The sequence below is a fragment of the Pavona decussata genome, unplaced genomic scaffold, assembly GCF_977016875.1.
Source record: "Pavona decussata unplaced genomic scaffold, jaPavDecu1.1 SCAFFOLD_383, whole genome shotgun sequence".
Classification (NCBI taxonomy): domain Eukaryota; kingdom Metazoa; phylum Cnidaria; class Anthozoa; order Scleractinia; family Agariciidae; genus Pavona; species Pavona decussata.
Genome location: NW_028145756.1, coordinates 457,501 through 481,500, shown reverse-complemented (window position 1 = coordinate 481,500; position 24,000 = coordinate 457,501). Strand labels below are relative to the sequence as shown.

Here is a 24,000-nt window from a genome sequence, read left to right as displayed (position 1 = left end):
AGACTTTGTATCATCTTTTGTGGTTTCAATATTTTTGAAAACATTTTTGTGTAATTATATTATATACTATATTTATACAAAAATGAAATCCATTTTGAAAAAACCAAAAGATGTTTCCAAGCAGGTGGAATCATCTCTGTGCCAATTCCTGCATTGCAAAGATGAATGTGAATTTTGTGGATATCATGATGAATCCAAAGTTGAAACACAACAATCAATGCCTGAATGTTGTGGATCACAGAATTTGAAAAACATGGAATGTCAATTAACGTGTGTTGCTTGTGGACAGGTTGTTGGTGAAGAATACAAAACAGAATATATCAATTTTCATGTCAATTTATTCAAAATATACAAGAAAACAGTGTATAATAGAAAATACCATTTGTCGCATACATTAGATAAAATTATTTTGAAAAACAAAATTGAAATCAGTTGTTCAACCAATTTCAAAATTCATAAAATATTCGTTGAAATAAACAAAATACTGCCACAAATCAATGGTAAAAGAAAGAGAATAATCAGTTTGAAATATCTTTTGCATAGAATATTGCAATTAATGAAAATTGATTCTTCCCAAATTGAGTTGACAAAATCCAAAAAAACAATGAAATTATACAATGTTTATTGGGATAAAATTATGGACATTATTGGCCCCCAAATCATGCACATTATTAATCAAACATGAGTGAATATCTGATATTTTTTATCATATTTGTTACCCCATTTATCGACAATCGGCGAATTATCCAAAATGAAATCATCATTTTGAGTAAGCTTGTTTGTCAAATCATCTCTATCAAAATGTCCATTTCTCATTATTTCTTTTATTTCATTTAATAAATGTCCGTAAGTTTGAAAAGCATATTGGCATTGATAAAGTTTGATTTCAACTTTTTTATGCTTCATATAAGCTTGAATTATGACAGACACCGATGATATTGCCAATAATGAAGCTCCACTGGTTGCAACCGATGATGCAATACCACCAGTTGCAAATACAATGGATGAAATATTACCAGCGAATTCCCATTTTTTGAATCTTTTGTATGCACTTTTGTACATCCACATCTTTTTGTGATATGTCATGTAATAAGCTTTCAATTCATCGATTTCTTCTGTTGATAATTGATTTGAAATATGATTGAAATCAATTATTAATTTCTTCTTTTGCATATATTATATGGTTATCTTATTTTTGATGCAATAATAGAGACCAGTTATTTGACCCAAAAACATGCATTTTTTCATCCAAGGATATGTTTTTTTCTCATTAATGGTGTACATGTATCCTTTGTCATGATGATATCTGTTGTAAAATTGGCCATAAGCATCATGTAATATTCCATGTGATCTGATATATGGTTGCCAACCAAATAATCGATGGAGAATAGCTGTTAACCATCCATCTCCAGGCCCAATTAATCCGATTCCATCATGAATTAACTCTTTGTAAACTTCATCAGGTAAACCTGTGTTGTAATGTTTTTCATACAAATATGTGAATATTACGATACTTTTTATCATGCATTCCTGTCTGGGTAATATTGGAAGACTCAATTTACGGTGAAAATCTATCATCGATGTTCGAATGTGTTCTTGCAATTCTGACAATTCTTTCATTATACAATTTGATTACAATATTTTTATTTAGTTATTTTATGAAATAAAGTAACGGAGTCCACGACCTAGTGGTTATTGTCAGGTAATTGTATCCTAATATATTCAACAAAATACTTCATTGTCCAATCAGATGGATGATTGTTGAAGTAGCAATAATAGTTTTCAAATGACACATCAAAGAAGAATTCCAATTGATCAAATGATGATGACACCAAACCGGATTTAGAATGATGATATCTGTCATTTCTCCTGATATATGTGTTTGTCACAATAATCTCTTGCAATGTATTGATTCCTTTAATGTCATCTTTACTCAATAATTTTATCCATTTGTAATTTGTTTTTGGTATTGTACCACTTTTTCTTCCTATTCTCATTGCAACTTGATTGTTGAGAAACGTTACAGCTTCCTGAGCTTGTTGAGCTTTAAACTGAGCCAGAGCTTGTTGTATTTGTGTTTCAATATATGGTTTGATGATGTCCTCATTGTTGTTAATTAATTGTTGGAGTGAAATTGCATGATTTGAATTAACTCCATCTTTTATCACCAAATGTCTGTTTTCTGTATCCAAATGACCATCATCATTCAGATGTATTGGTTCTCTATATTTGAATCCATCTGGTAAGTTGTCATAAGTTACTGTGTATTCTATTTTGTCTCCATTTTCATCAAGAATATGATTTCCATTTTCATCTTCAACATATGGCATTATATTAATAGTGTTGATAAATAAATTTCAAAAGTTCCTGTGACTTCATGGTTTAAAATTGGAGAAACATTCCCCGGACTTTTTTTATAAATCCCCATTTGAATTATCATGGGTTTGATTGTTGTATTTGTAGTTATGAAATTTCTCCCAATTCTCATATTAAATTGTATTAAATGGGAAAATAAAGTTTTACTGTTAGCAATGGCGACAAAAGAAACTTGGTAATGATTTTTTGTATTAATTACAATATTTTTTATTTTAACCGGGCCTAATGTTCCAAAATTGAAACCATGTACATTTTCAAAAACTCCATTTTCTATGTTGCCGTTAACAACACTTGAAGTTTCAATATTTGACAACCAACTTTTATTAAAATTTGTATGATATCTTTCAAAATAATCAGAGTATAATACTTTCAATTCAAAAGTTCCATTAACAGCAGTTCCTGCTCCAATATTATCCAATATTGACATAGAATCAATACTGACAAATTTTCTTGATTTGGGCAAATCAAATGTATTGCTTCCACTTATTATGTTCCCGATTCTGTGGTATGTGTCAGTGTTGGTTGTTTCACCTTGTTTTTTCCCATTTATCAAAATTTGTGCATTTGCAACTTGTTGATTGCTTTGGAAAACAATGGAGTATAGATTGAAAAAGTTATTTCCATCAGCAGCGATTTGAAAATTATTTGTTGGATTTGTTCTTTGGAAAACACCACTGGCAATAGTTCCAGTGTATTTCGTTTTGAATAAGTTGGTAAAATAACCCAAATTCATTGCTTCAGGATCAAATATCGGATTTAATAAACCAGAAATAATCTTATTATTCATATCCATATTGACTTTCATCTCCATATCTCCATTTTTATATTCAAACATGACATTGTCCAAGCCATCATACACTCCTGGATAAACGCTATCTGACCAATCTTTGACACCGTAAACAACCAGATGACATTGTACTGGAGTCGCTGTAGCTGTTCCATGCATCGTCAAATAGATGTAATTTGGAGTTTGTTTGCTGTTGTTATTGAATTGAACCAATAGCTTGCTATAAGCAGTGAAATCACGCTGTACAGCTTTGTGGATGTATGCTTCAGAAGCAGTACATGATAATTGAATATTAGTCATTTCTGGTGGGTAGAATTCAAACACAATTGTGTATGTTCCAATAGCAAGAGTATAAATATTGAAACCTATCCTTGATCTGTAATCATTACTTCCACTGTCTTTAATCAATGTGATATCATAAGCTTTTTTATTCTGATGTGGGGATTGATTGAAAGCAGATATTCCATACACTGTGATATTGTATTCTGAACTGCTTTCATCGGTATCTGTAAGATATTTGAATTCATTTGTTTTATGGCTGCTGACAAGATGACTTTGCTCCAATTTGTCATCAAAATATTTTTTGGTAGTAGCATCGTTATCATCAGTTGGTTGAGCCATATCTTTGATTTGTTTATTATTCATATCAAGGTTTCCAGTCATTGCAACACTTCCATCTTTTTTCAAATATACACTCAAATCACTTCCAACAGATGGTATTTTAGCTATTTCTGTATCAACATATGCTTTAGTGGAAGCATCATTGGGATTGGAAGGATTTCCAAGAACGATTATTTTATGACCTCTCATATCTAATTCACCACCAAGAGCATTGGGTGTTAACCTGTTGAGAAAGTTATGATCAACGTAGTGTTTATTAACAGCATCGTTATCATCAGTTGGTTGAGCCATATCTTTGATTTTATGATTGTCCATATCGAGGTCACTATTGGAGACTTTTTGTAAATATTTAGTATCACAGAAACCTAAATTAACGACATCATATGTATTTTGTATATTGGCTCCAAGATGAGTAATTTGTTGATTACCCATATCCAGATTTCCAGTCATTTCAACAGTGCCATCTTTTTTCAAATATGTAGACAAATCAGGTGATGGTATTTTTTTAATCTCATCATCGACATATTTTTTATTCGCCGCTTGATCGTTATTATCAGGTTTTAAAACACTAATATCAAAAAATGTTTTCCGTCCAGTAATATGTTGTTCTGTTGATGTAACCATTGTTTCGCTTTTAGCTCGTCCACCATGGCCATCAAAGTTTTTCAAATCTGGTATATTAAGATGAATGTTTTCATAAGACTGATGCTCAGTTAATAATCGAACATCATTGGAGCTGCCAGCACCGTCTGGCGTGTCTTGTAGATAAATACTATTGGTATGAACACTTCCACTGTTGCTGTAAATTACTGCTTTATTAGCTCGCACATCACCAGGAGCATTATCCAACAATTGTATTTGGCTCTTTGTGACAACATCATTGGGATCAGCTCCTTGTTTAACATTAACAAGTTTTTTGTTTTGTATATCATAATTTCCATTTGGGGTTAATTTAAACCCTATTCCTTGAGGCCCAGCGGCTCCTTGAAGAGGAACCGTTGTGAAAGAAGACGATGAACTATGTTCGTTGAATATTCCCATTTATATCATTTGGTTATATTGTTCCATAAAAATTCCTGTTAATTCTCTTCATGGGCTTATCAACATATAGAAATGAAAATGGCTCTTTGGTTGATTTAATATATTTATCCTTTTCGACACCCAACTCACGGGATATCAGACCTCTTTCATTGCTGCTAGGAAAGTCATAGACACAGAAATGAGAGCAATTGAGTCGAATATCTTTTGGTGTTTTGTAGAACGATTGGCTCAGATAAATAACAGAGCAGTTTTTGTGTCTGCCACGAATGAAATAATCAATCAATGGTTTCTGGTTTTTTTCACAAATAAAGTCATCAAATATTACTATCTTCTGGGCATCTTCATCCTTCAATTCCTCCACTGGAATTATATCATCATTGCTACAAACAAGGACATTATACCCGACACTATTTGATATATCAGTCAATGTTTGTAGCATATCCTTGTATTTTTGTTGCTCCAAATTTTTGGCATACAAATGTATTCTATCATAATACAAAAGTGGTTTCATCAGCATATGGTACAATAAATTTGTCTTTCCAGATCCTGAATTACCACATATTAACATCCGAAACGTGTCACTTGGCATGTAACCATACAATCTTTTGAAATTAGTGTTTTTATCATGTCTATCATAATTTGGGATTTCCATGTATATCAATACATTATATAAGTTAATAATATAATGGATCTACAGAGATTAAAACAACTATCTGAAGCCAAGATTAAGGCTGGAACAATAACCAAACAAGTTAGAGATACATTGAAGGAGTACAAGCATGATAAACAAGATTTACAACAAGGTTTATCAGAAACTTTCAAACCAATTATTAAAGCTCAAGAGGAAACAAAACAAACAATTGATGAAAAACAAGACAAACTGATTGAACAATTGGAGAAAAACCAAAAAGCGTTGACTTCAGGTTTGGAAGACATTGCTATGTTAACTTATCAGCCTGAAACACAATCACCAGAAGCAAAGCTACCAATTGGCTATAAACCATTAATGATGTCACCTGATGTTGAATCAAATTTGGATGCTGGTTTTGATATTGATGAAATCCAAAAATTGATGCAATACGATCTTGCACCTCCGAGTTCTGTTCTCCAAGCTTCTGTGCAAGGGGATATCGATATCAAAGATTATGATGAAAATATTGGCAAAATGTTGAAAAAACTTGGAACAAAGAAGGGTCCTTTATCCAAGGGCCAAGGAAAGACCAAGAATAAAGACAAAATTGATAAAATAGATGAAGATATAAAATTATTGCAAAAATACAGAGGGCGCATTAAAATAATCCCAGAAGGAATGAAAACCATCAAAAAAGGTTCTGGTTGTACTCAACCAAAGAAGAAATACAGCAAAAAATTCAAGAAATTGGGCTCTGGTGTTGTTTATTTCAATGATGCTAATGATTTGATTGACAGAATGGAATTGCTTGGTGGATCCATTTTGGCTGGCAATAATGGAGTCAAAGAGGAATTTTCACAAATAGCCCATAAATTGAATCAACTTGGCTTGATAAACAACAAACAACTCATTGATTTATTGCAACAATATATAATTCGCTAGGACGTGGATTATTCTTGCATAATATATAATTCGCTAGGTCGCGTAATCAGTTACATAATTAATTATATAACTGAAGTATATATGCAAGAAAGGGCGATACATATTTCATCTGTTAACCGACAGAAAATAGGTCGAAGTCGGCCTGAAGACTTTATTATCAAATTTGATCCACCATTGAAGCTTGACACAACAATGAGACATGAGCTAGCTGTTGATCGAGTTTCAATGACATATTCATGGCATAATGTCAATGCAGGATACAACAATAATACAATAAAATACAGCCCAGATAATGGTACAAATTGGAAAACAATCACATTTGTTGATGGAATGTATTCATATGATGACCTTGATGATTATATCACTCAATCAATAATTCAAAATGGAGATAAACCATCTTCCAGCAAGGGCATCAATCTATATTTTGTGCTTTCATCATATAGAGTTGTCATTGAGCTGGACAACCAATGGCAGCTTGATATTAGAAACTCTAATTTTGGAGCACTTATTGGATTTGAACCAAAGTTAATTAGCCAAACTGAACATGGGACAAAATTGCCAAATATTACCAATGATATTGACGTTTTGGACATTAATTGTGATATAATAACTGATAGCCTCAGTGATGGACGATTCACAAATACACTGATAATGATACCCACTGACAATTTAACAAGGAGTTATCCATTTACTTTTGAGCCAAAAAGAGCATTATTCAGCCCAGTTTCCAAATCAATTATTTCAGAAATGGGGATAACAGTGACTGACGCTTTGGGTCGGCCAATTGACTTGAATGGCATTGACTGGTTCATGAGCTTGATTCTCAGGTCTAGTTTAATATAATATATCAATATATGGTACGACAAAGTGAATTTAAGCCACGTTTTGACCCAGAATTGGGTCGTTATGCGATGAAACATATCCATGGTGAAGGAATTATGGATGTTTTCAGATCAGTTGGATCAAAACTTTTCGGGAAAACAGCAAAAGAATTAGCTAAGAAAGGAGCCAAAACTGCAGCTGAAAAAGCAGTCACCAAAACTGGTGAGTTTGCTGGTAATAAAGCAGGTGATAAAATAATTCAATTATTGAGCAAAAAACAACCTTCCAAAACAAAATCAGTGACAATGAGCCAACCAAAAATGGAGCAGCCACTGACTGATTTTCAAATAGCTGAGAGAGTTAATAGGATGATATCTGGTGGAAAACTCAAAAGAAGGAGGAAATGAAAATAATGTAACATATCTGTATAAATGAAATCATTCAGAAATCCAAAATACATTGAGAGATACGAAGATGTCTTCTTCCAATTGGAGACACCATTGAATACTGGTAATCCAGGAAATAATAGGTCACAAAAGAAAGATGGTTATCGTTTTGTTGTTGACAACACAGGAGAAGTGACCCCATTTGATTGGTATAATGCAAGAATATCAGTTGGTTTTAAAGTCCAAACAATGCAGAATGCAAATATAGCAGCTGAAGACCATAATGGTATTGTTAATGGTTCACACAGTCTTATACATGATTTCGATGTAAGATTGAATGGTAAAATGGTATATGATTGTAATGATGCAAATCATTGTGTTAATATCAAGAATCTATTGGAATATAGTCCAGGATATGCTCAATCGACAGCAACAAATGAGTTTTTCTATCTGGATACAAACCGACACGCTGAAGAACGATCGGCTGAAGATAACTACAATAAAGGATTTGCTGTAAGAAAAGCACTTTTGGGTCTATCAGTTGTTGTCAATACAGAAATACCATTGAATCGATACTCATTCTTTGAAGCATTGATGGATGAGTTATTGCCATCAACAAGATTGGAATTAAATTTGCAGATTGAATCTGATACTATTCTAATATGGCAAGCTGGGGCTGATTGTCGTGTAATTATTACCAGAATGGAGTTGATTGTGCCACGAATCACTTTCAATTCAGAAGGACAATCACTGTATATGAGTCAGTTTTTGAAGCCACATAAATGGGTTTATTTGCGAGAAAATATTGAGAGAAGTAATTCTTCAACACAAAGAAGTGGTAATTTTCAGATAACAAGTGGGATTTCAAAGCCAAGGCATGTATTTGTTTTCATTATCAATGATGCAAATCTTGCTGCACAAACAGTAAATCCATTTTTGTACAATACATTTAGTGTATCAACAGATCCCAGAACATTGCTAAATTGTCATTTATCTGTGGCTAATGGCAATGAATATCCTGATGTACATTACACTCCAGAAGCTGATTTGACTCGAGTTTACAGAGATGTCCTCAAATATGTGCATGCAAACAATGAGTACAGTCAAGGAACTTTATTGAATGTCAACAATTTCAAAACACTATTCCCATTCTTGTATTTCGATTTAACAAAACAAAAAATGGATATCAAAGATGGTACCACAAAGCTGACATTCCACTATGAATTATCTGGCACAACTACAACTGCATATTCAGTTTATGCATTGACATTATACGAGCAAGACGCGGAGCTCATTCAAAAAGATGGCAAACTATTGTTTCGATAATTAATGTAACGTTAGTTATATAAAAGATATGACAACTTATCATTCACATGGAGTAAACCTATCAATTGGGCAAAAAGATAAACTAGCAAAAGCATTAAAAAACAATTCAGCAATAACAATAAGATTATCCAGTTCTGAATTAACTGGACCGGATCAGCTGATGTTAACCAAAACACAAATAAATAGGCTGAAAAAGGCAATGCAAAACAAAACTGGAGCAGATATTAAAATAAGCAAAACACAGATACGAAAAGCTGTACAACAAGGAGGCAGTCTTTGGTCATCATTATTCAAAATTGGCACAAAATTACTACCAATGGCAACGAAAGCAGTTGGACCATTAGCTACTGGAGCACTTTCTGGGCTTGCAAATGTCGGAGTCAATAAAATATTTGGTGGTTTCCTCATTCCTCAAAATAAAATTGATCAATTAATAAAATACAAAGATTGGCTCACTGAAGCACAAAAGAAGCAAATTGTCAATGCAATACATACTGGTGGACAGATTGTAATTAAACCAACTAAGACACAATCAGGAGGTTTTTTGGGGACATTATTGGCTTCAATTGGCATTCCAATGGTTTTGAATGCATTAATGGGTAAAGGGTTACAGGTGGATAGAAGTAGATCCAGAAGATCGGTCCCAGTTTTTGTTCCAAACACAACCAAAAAAGATGGTGGTTTGGTCCTACCACTTAATTATAGACCGCCTCCATTTTTCGGTACATGGGATCAGTATGGTAAAGGGAAAAAAAAAACCAAAAAAGGAAAAGGTCTGTTGTTAGGCAAAAACAGTCCATTCAAGGGGATTCCATTAATCGGAGACATTCTGTGAAATTCATAAATAAACCACTCAGTAACTTTGAACTCATTGATTGGGTCAAAAAACTCAAAATAAAACACTTCAGAGGCATTTACAGCAGAGATAATCTACCACAAAAGATGAAAAAAGATGAAGTTGGTATCATTAACCTGGATTCACAGATTGGACCAGGTACACATTGGGTTGCGTATCGAAACGGAGACAAATATGTAGAATATTTTGATAGTTTTGGGTTAATTATGCCAAAAGAAATTATGCAATTCATGTCAACAAGTGGCAAACGATTAATGTATTCAGGTGATGAAATCCAGGAAAGAGATTCAGTATTGTGTGGCTATTGGTGTTTGTATTATTTATTTGAGAGACAAAAGGGTACAAGTATATTGAAAACAATCCACAATGCACATTTTGACATGAACAATCAAAGTGTCAATCATAATTTTATAATCCAATATTTTAAAAAATTATCTAATTAGTTTGTATAATGGTTGATATAAGATATTGTGAAGAGTGTGATGAATACACAGAATTTTCAGGAAAATTATGTTTATGGTGTACATTGGTAACAGATTCTGAGTCTGACTCTGATGATAATTAATCTAATATAGTGATATAAAATGGTGAAATCATATTGTGTTAAACAGAGAAAAGAAACAGAATGTGTTCAGCCTTCAGGTTACAAGCAAGCCAAAAATGGTCGGCTTATGTTCTTCTGTACCTGTGCTGAATGTGGTATAACTAAAACCAAATTTGTTAAAAAACAGGGAAACTAGTAAGCCCCTCTGAAGGGGGGGGCATAATGGATACTTTAGCATCGACTGGTGCTGATATGTTAATTCAACATGCAATACCATGGATGGGAAAGAAAGCTGTTGAAATGGGTCGATATTATGGTTCTGAAGCACTTAGAAACCCTAAATTGCAGAAAAAAGCTATTGATTATGCTATCTCTAAAGCAACACCTTTTGTTCAAAAGACTGGTGCAGAGATGTTAGACAAATTATCAACCAAAGTAAGACCAAAAAGAAGGTATAAAACTGACCGAAAAGAACTTGATGGTGGTAATTTAGATACAATTTTAGAACAACTCGGTACACCAGGTAAGGTTGCGTCGAAGTCAATGGATGTTGTTGGAACATTAATTCCATCAACAAATGAAGTCTTTGATAGATACAAATCTGGAGACATTGCCAAGAGTGCATTTAGCACAGATACTGGTATATTGTCGAGTCAATTTTGGTCTGGCAAGGCTGGAAAAAAGACATTAGAAAAATACAAAAATTATCCATGTGAAAGCATGGTAAAAATTGGGAGCAAATTTCACAACACACCGAAATGCTCAAGTTATGATGCAATTGGTTGGCACCCACCAAATTGGGATGAATATGAAAGAGGCATGAAGGGTCGTCCCAAAAGCGGTGGTTCAATTGATATACACAAAATGATTGGTAAGCTCCCAAAACCCAAAGCTGGATGGGTATTACCTGGACACAAATACACTGGTCCATACAATGATTTGGAAAATCAAGTCAAATATAACCCCAAAACTGGACAAATATTGGAAATATACGATAAACCAACAGGCAAAACAGATGCAATAGCCATGCAACATGATGTTGATTATTCAATCTGCAAAGATGATAAAAAATGTAAATTAAAAGCTGACAAAAAGATGGTAAAGTCATTGGATGCTGTTCCATATTCCGAACGACAATGGGGACATTGGTTGGCAAGAAATACAATAAATACAAAACAGAAACTGGGTCTTGGGGTTCCAAAAAACGTCAAAAGCCGTCGGGTAAAGAGGAAAACTGGCAAGAAGAATTAGCTAATGAGCTGCATAAACCCATAAGACGTAACTTTACTCGGCGGCGTGTTATTGTAAATAATATTGATGAAATATGGGCTGCTGACCTTGTTGAAATGCAACAATTCAGTAAATGGAATAAAGGTAATAGGTATCTTCTCACGACTATAGATGTTTTTAGTAAATACGGCTGGATTGTTCCATTAAAAGATAAAAAAGGTGAGACCATAACGAAAGCATTTCAAAGCATATTCAAAGAGGGTCGAAAACCAAAGTATCTGTGGACTGATAAAGGCTCAGAGTTCTACAACAAACATTTCAAAGACTTGCTCAATAAACATAACATTAAACTGTATTCGACTGAAAATGAAGAAAAGTCATCAGTTGTTGAGCGATGGAACCGAACGATTAAAAATAAAATGTGGAAACGATTCACTGCTCAAGGCAATACAATGTATCTGGATATTTTGCCTAAAATATTGAAGCAGTATAATAACACTAAACACAGTTCAATAAAAATGACACCGACAGAAGCATCTAAGAAAAAGAATGTAGGAACTGTTTACTTCAATCTATTTGGCAATTTGAAACCAGTATCAAACAAGCCAAAATTCCGAATTGGTGACAAGGTTCGAATATCAAAGTACAAAAGAAAAGTGTTCGATCGGGGTTATACACCCAATTTCACAGAAGAGGTCTTCATTATCGATAAAATACAATACACGAATCCGATCACATATAAACTGAGAGATCTCAATAATGAAGAAATTAAAGGGAGTTTTTATGAACCAGAATTATTGAAAGTTAATCAGGAGATATTCAGAATCGATAAAGTTATCAGGAGAGATTACAAGAAGAAACAAGCTTTGGTAAAGTGGAAAGGATACAATGATACTTTTAATTCTTGGATCCCAATCAAGGATTTGGTCGATGTGTAAAATCATTTCACGGTTTCACGAGTATTCGATAGCGAGTCGATTCAATAAAAAAATCTATTGTTGTGTGCAAGATAAATGATATTCTTACCTCAAAAAGCGTCTACAAACATCAGAACGATGAAAGTGGAGAAATAAATGTTCAAAAATCCCAAAACAGGAGCCATAAACATCAAAATACAACCTCTTCGCAAAATGGCAACAAAATGGCCGACACGTGTGTTAAACAAACTAGTGTCCAGTCCGCTTTGGGTTGTGTGCATGAAAGCGCATGCGTGTTAATCCAAATCAAGCAATATTACGCAATATACAGAAAAATAGCACCACAAGTGTAAAAATTTCAGAACTGAGTGTAATATATAGGTAATCGGGCCATTATTATATTAGTTCACAAACTTTGGTGAAGCTTTAGGGTGGTGTCAGCTGGCCCCTGACTGAAACCTGTTTAACGGCTTGTGCAGATGGTGAATTACTGAGTAGTGTGGGATGTCTTCCAGTGGACGGTACCTCCAGGGTGAGCCCGCTCAGGCCCTACTGGTTTACAGCGGGGTGCTCAGAGTTCTTTCCCGAACTCAACCTCCCTCTGTCCCAGAGGTAAACTGGGAAGAGACAGCCGCCTTGTCAGCGGCGGGAAAAAGACCTGGCTGGGGCCAGGCAAGTAAACAGCCAACCGAGCACCCCACATTCAGGGTTTTGTCCATTTTCGTGACTTGTCACACAACGTCACGCGTGACAGTAACGGCATCCAGTCACACAACAACCATAATGATTATTTTTTTATCCAAATTGGTGTTCAAAAATATTGTATTCATCATTCAAATCAGCGATTGATGAGTTGGTTGGATTTAATCGATGATTGTTTGTGAGTTGGTGTCATTTATGAAAAACCTAAATTTAGGTTTTTAGGTTTTAGGTCAAAAGCTAAATTTAGGTTTTTAGGTTTTTAGGTTTTTGACGTCTCCGTTGCAGGAGTTAGGTTTTTGAAAACCGAGGATAAAAATTTAGCGTCTCCGTTGCAGGAGTTTTAGGTTTTTGACGTCTCCGTTGCAGGAGTTCATTGTTAAATTCAAAGGCTGTGTTAGTTAATTTATGCAAGAATTGGATTTATAAGGATTTGTATGGGGTTGGGTAAAATATTGGATTTATAAGGATTTGTATGGGATTTTTTATCATTTTTTGAAACGTGGGTTGATACCCTCATATATCTAACTACTGATAACACCGTGTACATCGTATTCAAAAACTGAAATGTCCTTCTTTCCTAATTTAACAGTCGTCCCCTTGTCTAATGGACTATGCTATTGGGGTATTAAGCTATCTGGGTGAAATATGTACTTCTCGTTCAAGTATAAAATAAAGGCCTTTTTATTATTTACAACTGGATTTTATTTTACTCTCTGCTAGGCCATGAGATACTCCTAACAAGAAGATGGTGATCCTGAATTTTCTTTCCCTCTAAGACACTCTTCCCCTGCTTCAAGGGGTAAGGTGAAGCAGTCAAATATTGTATGGTACTTTTCGGTGCCAGCAAATGACCCAGTCGCCATGGCGATACTCTCGACATTAGCCATTACTTTTTGCCTGATTTCATAATTCTGCTTCTTCAAATTATTTTAATTAATAAATGAGACACTTACAATGACATGAGAGATTTAAGTCCGGATAGGGCTCTTCTATGGATTTGTTTAATGTCGTTACTATGAAGAAACCTAAAGGAATAAAGCAAATGTAGTTTATTTGAATGAAAAAGTATATTTCTGCATTGTCCTAAAGTGTACATGTGGACTTAAACAGTGCTCTTCAATTCTTGAGTAGGAATAATGGTTCCAAAGCGTACGCGGTATTCGTCTGCTCACTAATTAAAAGTAAATTCCTGTTTAACACATAAATGATTTCACAGGGATCATGAGCGCCAATTTGAAAGTAACCATTCTTGCTTCAACAGTGTAGCAACGCTGCTCATATATAAACAACAGATAATCCACAATTGCTCGATACACTCTGAAGAAGATTTTTAGCTCATCACTGTCACGTGACAAATCCAAATTAAAATAGTCGAAACTGACTACCTTTATCTTTGGTTTATGGTCTTGGATGAAAACTTTTAAGGCAACGCAATATCAGATCGGACTGCGATTAGCAGAGGATCACAGTCTTTCAAATGTGATATCAGTCACTTGATTTTTTCAAGGATAAAAAAAAAACAAAGAAAAATAAAGAACGTTGAAGATCTGGATGGAAACTGCTCTTTTTAATTAATCATTGCCGTGATCATAGTATGAATTTATTTCTCACCACCACTGGTACTATCTTAATTAAGCGCGTGTTTCAGAAATTAAACGCACGATTGTAAATAAACAAACAAATTCCTCTCCGGGCTACTGGTGTAGCGAGTTAAGGAGTAAGACATTTACCGCATTTATCAAAACAATAAAACGTTCCATACATTTGATTAACGAGTATTGAAAATTATTTTGCTTTTACTTACAGGGTTTGAACAGAAGTTTCAGCAAAGGCATCTTCAGGAATGGAAGTCAGATTGTTTTTTATCATTAACCTGAAAAAAAAAAAAAAAAAAAAAACACGAGCAGTGATGTGGGATATTTTTTTGGCGAAAGAACGTCAAATAATGGAGTTCGAACTTTTACTTCCTAGCGCTAACCGCTTTGTTGGTGTGGAAATTAAGAGGTCTATAAAGCTCCACACATGAACTTGTCGCGCTTCCTAAATTCTAATTGAAATTGGAATAGTATTGGCCACTTAGTAAATTCAGTGGCTCACTGAGTTTCTCGATTATGGAGCTACTCCTCCCTGGAAGGTGTGCACATCTGTTGAAGGGTTACCCTTGTATCTTATCAACAATGGCAGTCTTGGTACGTAAGTTAGTAAATAAGCAAGCAAGTGACGAAAAATAGTGACTTCAGATACGAAGAACGTTTAAGAATTGGTTCATGCTTAGCGTGCGTATATCGAATTATGGATGCACGTGGGAAGTTTGGAGAGCACGAGAGAAGCGTAAGAGTTGCTCGAGGCGTAGCCGAGAGCAACTCTAGCTTCTTGAGAGCTCTCCAAACTTCCCAAGTGCATCCATAACTCGATATACGCACAGCTAAAAACATGAGCCAATTCTTTTATGACATAGTGAAAATAAAGTAAACGATTCCTGGAAAACAGGTTTTGTTCCTGATAAATTACAAAATTCTCTTGTGAAAGTGGTTTCTCATATCGGTTTAATCTTAACGTTTCATTAACTTCGACAAGCTCTTATAAATATATGTATATTTTTATTGCGTTGTCTCTCTGTAAAAAGTTTTTTAATAACATAGCGCGCGCACGCTTCCTTCACCTGACTTGCACACGTCATCGGATGTACGCACGGCCGTGCGTATGTTGAGAAATGTACCATGGTGACGCCAATAGAAATTAGATTAGGATGCGCGCGCGCTATGTTATAAAAAAAAAATATGCTATATTTATACTTTGTATTTTTTCCCACGTAACAAGGAATATGTGACCAATCCAAGAAACATTACAAGGATAATCTGAGTTAAGGCAAAATGACTATAAGCTGTTAATTATAATTAAAGCGTAGCAATAAAAAAAATACTGTAAATAAATGTTTCGCATGTTGAGTTTTTCCACGAGAATAAACGCCAGAGACCTCGCCGCTTTCTAACTTTGAATTGAAAGTAATTTAGCGAATACTAGTTTCTCCTTTGGATAAGTCCGACTCTGTTAGAAAACGCTTTTTCACATTGATAGTCTTCGCTGTTGCCGTTGTTTCGTTGTTTGTGAAGGGGAACCCCAAGACATGGTATTTTTGGTTGCTGGGATAAAGGACACGAGAATATGATAATAGAAAGCCTGGTCAAAGCCGGGTTATTAAGGCCACTTACAAACTCCGCAGTTTTTTAAGTCCAGAAAACGTGCGGCGGTTGATATGAGTGATTTGATTGAAGCTAAGAGCCCTGCACATAGACAAAATAAACATGAAAAACAATACAAATGAAGAAAATATATAAAAATGGATGATTCACTGATTCGATAAACATGCACACAATTAACTAAATTTCTTTCTCTGCAGATTTTACACCTACACTTTGCTCGATCTCATTCATCGTTCTATGGTCAAGCAATGAGACGCATCCCTCCCTTTACCACTCTGCTGACCGTGAACCATCACTCCCAATTCTGCAACAGCTCAGGGTGCCTTCCACGGAACAGGAATATCATTATTTCAGCAACTGGAGGAAAATGACATCGGTGAAGAACGAGCTCCTTTCGTCATTGGTAATACAAACGCAAAGCGTCTATCCCAGCTACCTGACGCGTACACTACTGTGCAGCCCTTTATTCTTCCGAATAGGTTATGGGCAGCTTTCCACGCAAGTCTATTTACAAACAGATGTCTGCAGCTAGATTTAAGAGCGGCTGACTGAGAATATCGAGAACTCGCGGTCAAAACTGAAATTTCGGATTTCCTCATATTTTGTCAGAAGAATCCCTTTAGAGAACTATTTACGAAAATGACATTAAAACTTTCCAAAGATTTTTCGTTTTCGAGAATTCCGGCATAATGTGAAATGCCGTGATCGCGGCGCAGCCGGCGTTAAATTTTAACGAGATTTGGTGCATTTTCAAATCGCTCGGGAAGGAAGACGGTTTAGCGTATTAAAACGAGCTTTTGAAATTAAGTTAGGCATCCTTCTGAGAATACGGTCTTACGAAAATATTGCTGGAGGATTCTTATTTACATGCAGTTTTCAAAGTCCGAAGATTCCTATTTTCAGCATTTTTGTTGACACTTGAAATTGTGGAAATTTTGCGGACAAAATTCTTTTCCTGGTACATCGAAATTTACAATGAAAGTTACAGTAGAGCAAAGCTCTATTCTTGTACTGCAACATATCAAAAATTCAGCTTGGGTAATTTAAAAGCCAGTCTTTGACGGAATAAAACACATAGGGAATTTTTGACATATTTTTTGAAAAAATTCCTGTGGTCACGCAAGGACAAGATGACATGTTAATTTCAATAAATTATTGTTTGTATGTTATTTTTACCGGAGAATTATATAATTCTTGTTCCAAAACTAAATCCAATGATCTAATAAGTTTTGAATTGTTTTATATACCTTAATAAGTCTAACTAGGGAGTGAGATGTAACCCCAAATTTGAAAAGGTCAAAGTGTCATGTCACCTTTCTGCTCGTCCAGATCTCAACCAATTTTTTTTCATTGTCACATGGTGCATCTAGAAGTACTTCTAGAACCAAGTATTTATGATATATCTTACTAAATAAGAACTTGTTTCAATAATAAAGCTAATAGCAGGCGTTAAAATCACTTTTGGGTTTGTGAAGCTGTGCAAAGCAGGCATGTTTTCTAGATCACAGCCTATCAACAACATGCTGTCTATGTTGAACTCCTCGCATGTGAACACTTGAAAATGAGGAAATATTTCGAGGCAAAATCTTACCCTGGTACAACGAAACTTACAACAACAGGTATGCTTGAGGTACGATCTGTTATTTTACTGTAACATGTAAGAAATCTAGTTTGGGTATAACATTTATAGTCAAGTGTTAACAAAATGGTCAGTCAGTGGTCAGTCACGCAAGTACTAGTTAACACATTTGAAATACATTTTATAGTTTGTATAATATATTTTCCCGAGAGAATGACAAAGTTATCGCTACAATAAAAAATGTAACACTCTAAAGAGTTTTTCGTTGCTGAATATTCCTATACAAAAAATTATTCACAGTTAGAGTGAGTGATAACTAATGCTACAGCAAAATTCGTAAAGGCCGATTGCCGTGGCATATAACGCAACGTCAGAATGATCGACAAATTTCATTATTGTACTTCACGCAACTAGTACGTTTTTCACTAAACAGAAGGGTGACAATCTCCTCAGTTCTTAAATGAATCTGTACGAAACAGCGACATTTTCCACCTCACAGTCGATAGCTAGGGTTAATGACATGTTTACGTTTTTATAGCTACAGTGTAGTATCCGAGTTGTATTTGCCTGCCGCTTCGATACCGCTGATATGAGATAAAATTCCATTTTGCACGGCGCTTTGGCATATTTTCGAGTAGAAGGTAGATCACTTACACGTGGTATTGCTCACTGAAGACGAAACTTCCATCAAACAAACGTTGCGGTATTTTCATCTTTTTCGCACTGAGGAGTTCAACTAACCCGTGTAGTCTGTTTGTCTGTCTGCCTGTCAATAAACGACCTTTATCGCAGCTAATTAAACAGCATTTTCTGAGTCTTTTTGAGTATTTTCTTCCATAGTAAAGAAAATAACATTGATTTAAAGCTGGTTACAACGCATTCAACTTGTTAATAGATATATAAGTTTGCTGAAAATAATCCCTAGATCCCAGGCGCTTGCTTTTTCCAACCGGCCCTCAAACAATCAAGAATATGACATTTAAAAAAGAGGACAATGAATGAAGTTAATGCGGCGAGAAGAGGAAGAGGGGGAAACTATTGTTTAATCTAAGAGGAGGGTACCATGTGGTATAGGGAGACAATACTCTGGTCTTAGAAGGAAAGGTGACTGATAAAACGTAAAAAAAAGAGAGAAAATAATATTCAAAAACCGCTATGGTCTCAGCAATCATTCTATCGCTGTGGCTACTTTAATTTGAACGAATTTTGAATCTCCTTCAGTACACACATACCCTTGCACGAAAAAGGTATTCAACAATAATCCGAAGTATTTCCGCACTACAGATGTCATTTAATAGTAACTGCAGGTTTCTCATGCTCACAAAAAAAGCAAAGGAATATGCCGTACCTCTAAGGCCTTTATTCGATTCACCAATGATGATGATGATGATGATGATGATGATGATGATGATGATGATGACGATAATGGTGATGGTGATGATGATGATGATGATGATGGTGATAATGATGATGATGATTTTAGGGCTTATTCAGGCATATATGAGTTTCGCGAGCGCGAGGACGAGCAACGCTTCAGTGCGGAATGCTAGTCACACAGATTTCTCCCTCTCGGCCCCTTCCGACTAAACTAGACGTCTTAACTAGATGTGTACGGTCTTCGTTGGCGGTAGCCTCCCACGCAGTCGTTTTGAGGAGACTTAATACGAGTCCCCTAAAAACGACTGCGTGGGAGGCTACCGCCAACGAAGATCGTAGACATCTCGACGGCGCGGGCAGATGGTCTGATTGTTATTCGACTCATCCTTTCAGAATATCAAATTCCATCAATGTAAAGACTGTTGTTCTTGGGTCATCGTAGGTTGATCAGAAATATCACCGCTGTTTGTATTCCATCAATGTAAAGTCAGTAAACTTAACTTCATATGTTCAATCAACAACATCAGATGATCGATAACTTTACTAACATGCGCGCGCGAGGATTCATTACATTTCACTGTCAGTTTTGTCGTCAGCAAACGTTGGGACCTGGATGACTGGAGATATCTTTTTGGCATTCACCCAAAGAAACGCAGGTTGCTGTAATAGTACGAACTTTGACCGCAACCGGACTCGTCGTCTATCCAGGACGAAAATGAGCACGGAGCCATAAATGCAACCGAAAATATATAGAAACTGCAAAATATGACATCGCGGAAGAAGAAATACAGTTTCTAGTATCGAGCAAACCACTCCAAACCAAGAACGCACATTGCTATTTATAACCATTTTGCGTCATTGTTTATAAATAGCAAGTTTAAAATAGCTATGTACACAGTGATGGCCATAATATGCAAACAACCTTGGTTATTTTCTGGTGCTCTTCTATCCGGATCGGACTGAGAAGGGTGGACTATTGCTCGCATTAATGGGGATGGTTAGTGCTCATTCAAATATATTATAGCCGCAGTGTAGCCGTTAAAGATAATATTATGGCCAGCTTTGCACTAAAGTGAAAGCATGATTTTCTCTACCGGCTCTGATATCTCAGTGCTGTTTATGTTATATAGTCTAGGGCCTGCAAATTGAAAACACAGATACCTTGTTCTTCAGCTTTTAGAATAAATAAGTGCCTGTCACGACATTTTATTGACAGTGAGGATGAGATGCAGCTTTGACAAACCTAGGATTTATAAAAACTGCGACTTTTGCGCAACTTTTCTGAACCAAAGGTGTTTTTCACGCAAGTCGATTAGCCTGAATTTAATGAAACATTATCGCCTGTTGGGGGTTTCAGATGCATTTTGATATGAAATATTTACTGATTTCGTTTCGTATCCTTCGCATTGTTGACGCTGGCGTACCGAGGAAAGCGTGACATAACACCTGAACGTTTCATTTTTTTGTTTGCGATCGGTGATCACCTACTAGGAAAGAAATTATTTTTTATAGGGATAAACCCATCAACACATGAGATTTTGTTTCCGAATAACAACTTAGTTTTATTCCAACAGAACTGAAACATAAACAATAAATTTATTTTAAACTTATTTTAAAACTTGTCCTTGCGTGACCACTGCCATTTTTGAAAAAAAAAATTAAAATTCCCTATGTGTTTACTTCCGTCAACGCTTGGATTTTAAATTACCCAAGCTGGATTTTTTATATATTGCACTACATGTATAGAGCTTTCCTAAAGTATAATACTTGCTTCAAATTTCGATGTACCAGGACACGATATTTGTCCGCAAAGTTTCCACAATTTCAAGTGTCAACAAAAATGCTGAAAATAGGAATCTTCGGACTTTGAAAACCGCATGTAAATAAGAATCCTCCAGCAATATTTTCATAAGACCGTATTCTCAGAAGGATGTCTAACTTAATTTCAAAAGCTCGTTTTAATACGCTAAGCCGTCTTCCTTCCCGAGCGATTTGAAAATGCACCAAATCTCGTCAAAATTTAACGCCGGCTGCGCCGCGATCACGGCATTTCACATTATGCCGGAATTCTCGAAAACGAAAAATCTTTGGAAAGTTTTAATGTCATTTTCATAAATAGTTCTCTAAAGGGATTCTTCTGACAAAATATGAGGAAATCCGATATTTCAGTTTTGACCGCGAGTTCTCGATATTCTCAGGCAGCCGCTCTTAAGTTCGCTGTTACCACTGTTTCAAGAAGAAGCACACTCGGCCGCCATGATACGGTATGCCATCAGTGTTGTAAGCCAGGCTGTACGCTTTTTCGATCCCGTACAAGTGCCTATTCTCGCCTGCGATCGGCCACTGTATGCAATTGCTAAGAAACTCCAATTGAAATGGCCATCGACGTACGGCGAGAAAGAGCTGATGGTTATGTTCGGAACTGAACTGAACTTGCTGCACTAAAACTGGATCGAGGACAGCGGCTGCATGGAAAAATGCTCTAGTGCAAGCAGAAGTGACAACTCCAGGAACAGCTGACTCGTTTTTAAAGGCAACGCATGTGTCGCGCATCCAACACGCCCACCAGGTAACAGCTGTTGTTTTGGATATACTTAAGCACAAGGCATATGACAGCAAGAGTCTTACTGAAGGAGTCGATCCTCTGCCGTTTGATGTATGGCACAAGCTGCGAGTCCGCATTTCCAGTAGTGGTCGTTAACTCTAAGGCCTCTGCTAACAATTCTGATGTCGTGAGGTCACTGCGTGAAGGAAACTTCCAACTGTATAAAGAAGCTTGTGCAGCCCTTGCTCCATGGTTCTTTGCGTTAAACTCTAAAAACTATGCGAGAGGGCTTCCAGTCTATAAAAATCGCATTGCGAAAATTGCAGAAATCGCGTCATGCATTTTTATCAATTCCTCTTGACCAGGTACATGAACAAAAGAACGAAATTGTCAAAGGTGATGGAGAAGCTATGAGCTTGGCCGCAAACTCCTTCATTTTATTACTTTGGATGGTCTGTGGTCCGGAAGTTTCGCGACTTATCAACGAATTCAAATCGTCTGACGAGCTTATGAAGAAAAAGGTAAAGTGAAGGACCTTACTTACGTGACCACGAGCAGATGAGTGCAATGCAAGCCACATTCCAGAAGCAAGTTAAAGCATTATGTACTTCAATCGAAGAAATAGGAAATCCCTTCCTGGAAGAGAGCGAGGATCTTCTTGTGCTAGACAGGCGTGAAATCAGGAATTCAAGCGTCGCCGATACGGTTAGACGGGTCGAGGAGATCGGTAAAGCCCAATTTGAGGCGTATGTAACTGAGCGGTTTGAGAAACAAACAATTTCACTATTTGATCCAATAAAGGGAAACGAGTTCCATTTTTCATCAGTCATCCTCCGTCAAAAGCAAAATCCAGTGCCAAAATAGAAATTGCATCCCTCAAGAGTAACTGCTCTCTCTTTGCTCGATTGTACGTTTCCTGCCAAGTTCGTGATTGTGATTTGTAAGCGTTCTTTTGTCATGAGAACTAGAGTTTTCCGCCTGCCTTGACTCAATTTGGCAAGTTAAGAAGTGGCATTAAACTATACTGCTTCAATGTCTTGAGAAGATCAGCCCAGGGCAAGCCGAAACACCATCAGTAAAGGCTCTGTCACTTGATGGCGTAGTTATTGTAAACATGATGAAACCTGGCCCTTCTAGAACATTCTTCTAGAACATGGCTTTAAGAAGTTTTTATCTGTTGTAATAATACTTTTCTTTCTATGTTATATTCTGTAAATAGTGTGAAATAAATGAACCTAAACCTGAACCGGATGTGACCAGACGTCGTCTTTTGCCAAGATAGGCAACAAGACAGCGTGAAAGGTATGGGCGATATACGATGAAGAAAAAGAAGTTTTTCAGTGCTTTAGTACGTCGATATTAGCCGTGATTGATGCTGTACTTGTCCTTGAAAGCTACACGGTGTCCATGTATGACCGTACAAGCACATGTACAACGGTCAATGCTGCACGCAAAGACCGCTTCGCACACAAGGTAAAAGATATTGAATCTATACCTCCAATAACTGATGCTCTACTACTGTACCCCAAGAGCGAAATTCCAGGCCAGTCATTGTTAGGGCCCTTCCCAGGCCTGGGAACCGTTATGGAAAACGATTCCTGTTGCATCCCAAAGTTGCCAAAAACTGTTAAAGTGCGGTTGCAAGAGTGAGAGAGAGTGCACTGGACGGTGTTAATAAGTTCGCGCAGAGTTGCCTTGCACGGCACTTTGTCACTGTGGGGGACTGTGTGTGGCAGACCTTAATGTTTAGCCAGTTAACATAATTCGCCAAATTCACGTGGAACACTAGCTTATACTGTATATTGCTAGATCCGATACTAGTTTGAAAGTTTGTTGCACCTTCTTTTCTCGATGCATTATAGGAGGTAGCGTGGTCGTGTGGTTAGGGCACAGGACTTGGAATCTTGATGTCGCGTTTTAAGTCCCTCTCTGACCACTTGCTGGTGTTGTTTCACGCTTTGACTCAAGTTAAACTTGCTTCTAAATAGCCAATTTGTATACCTAAATCCCGTTCGAATTTTGAACCCGTTAGTTGCATTCTTTGCTTCAGAATACTTTAGTTCTTATAATGACATTAAAAATCCCACAAGGGGAGTTGTCATTACATAATTATTT

The 24,000-nt window shown here is 36.2% G+C and overlaps 1 protein-coding gene across 1 annotated transcript in view; it reads right to left on the bottom strand.

The window, feature by feature from the left end:
* Positions 1–24,000, bottom strand: part of LOC146451845 (uncharacterized) — a 71,128-nt gene that overhangs the window by 13,581 nt on the left and 33,547 nt on the right. The window contains exons 12-14 of the mRNA XM_085098579.1: positions 16,394–16,465; positions 14,986–15,054; positions 14,135–14,206 (exon numbers count right to left, since the gene is read on the bottom strand). Of these exons, the coding sequence (XP_084954705.1) occupies positions 14,135–14,206; positions 14,986–15,054; positions 16,394–16,465 (213 nt within the window). The remainder of the gene's footprint in view (positions 1–14,134; positions 14,207–14,985; positions 15,055–16,393; positions 16,466–24,000) is intronic.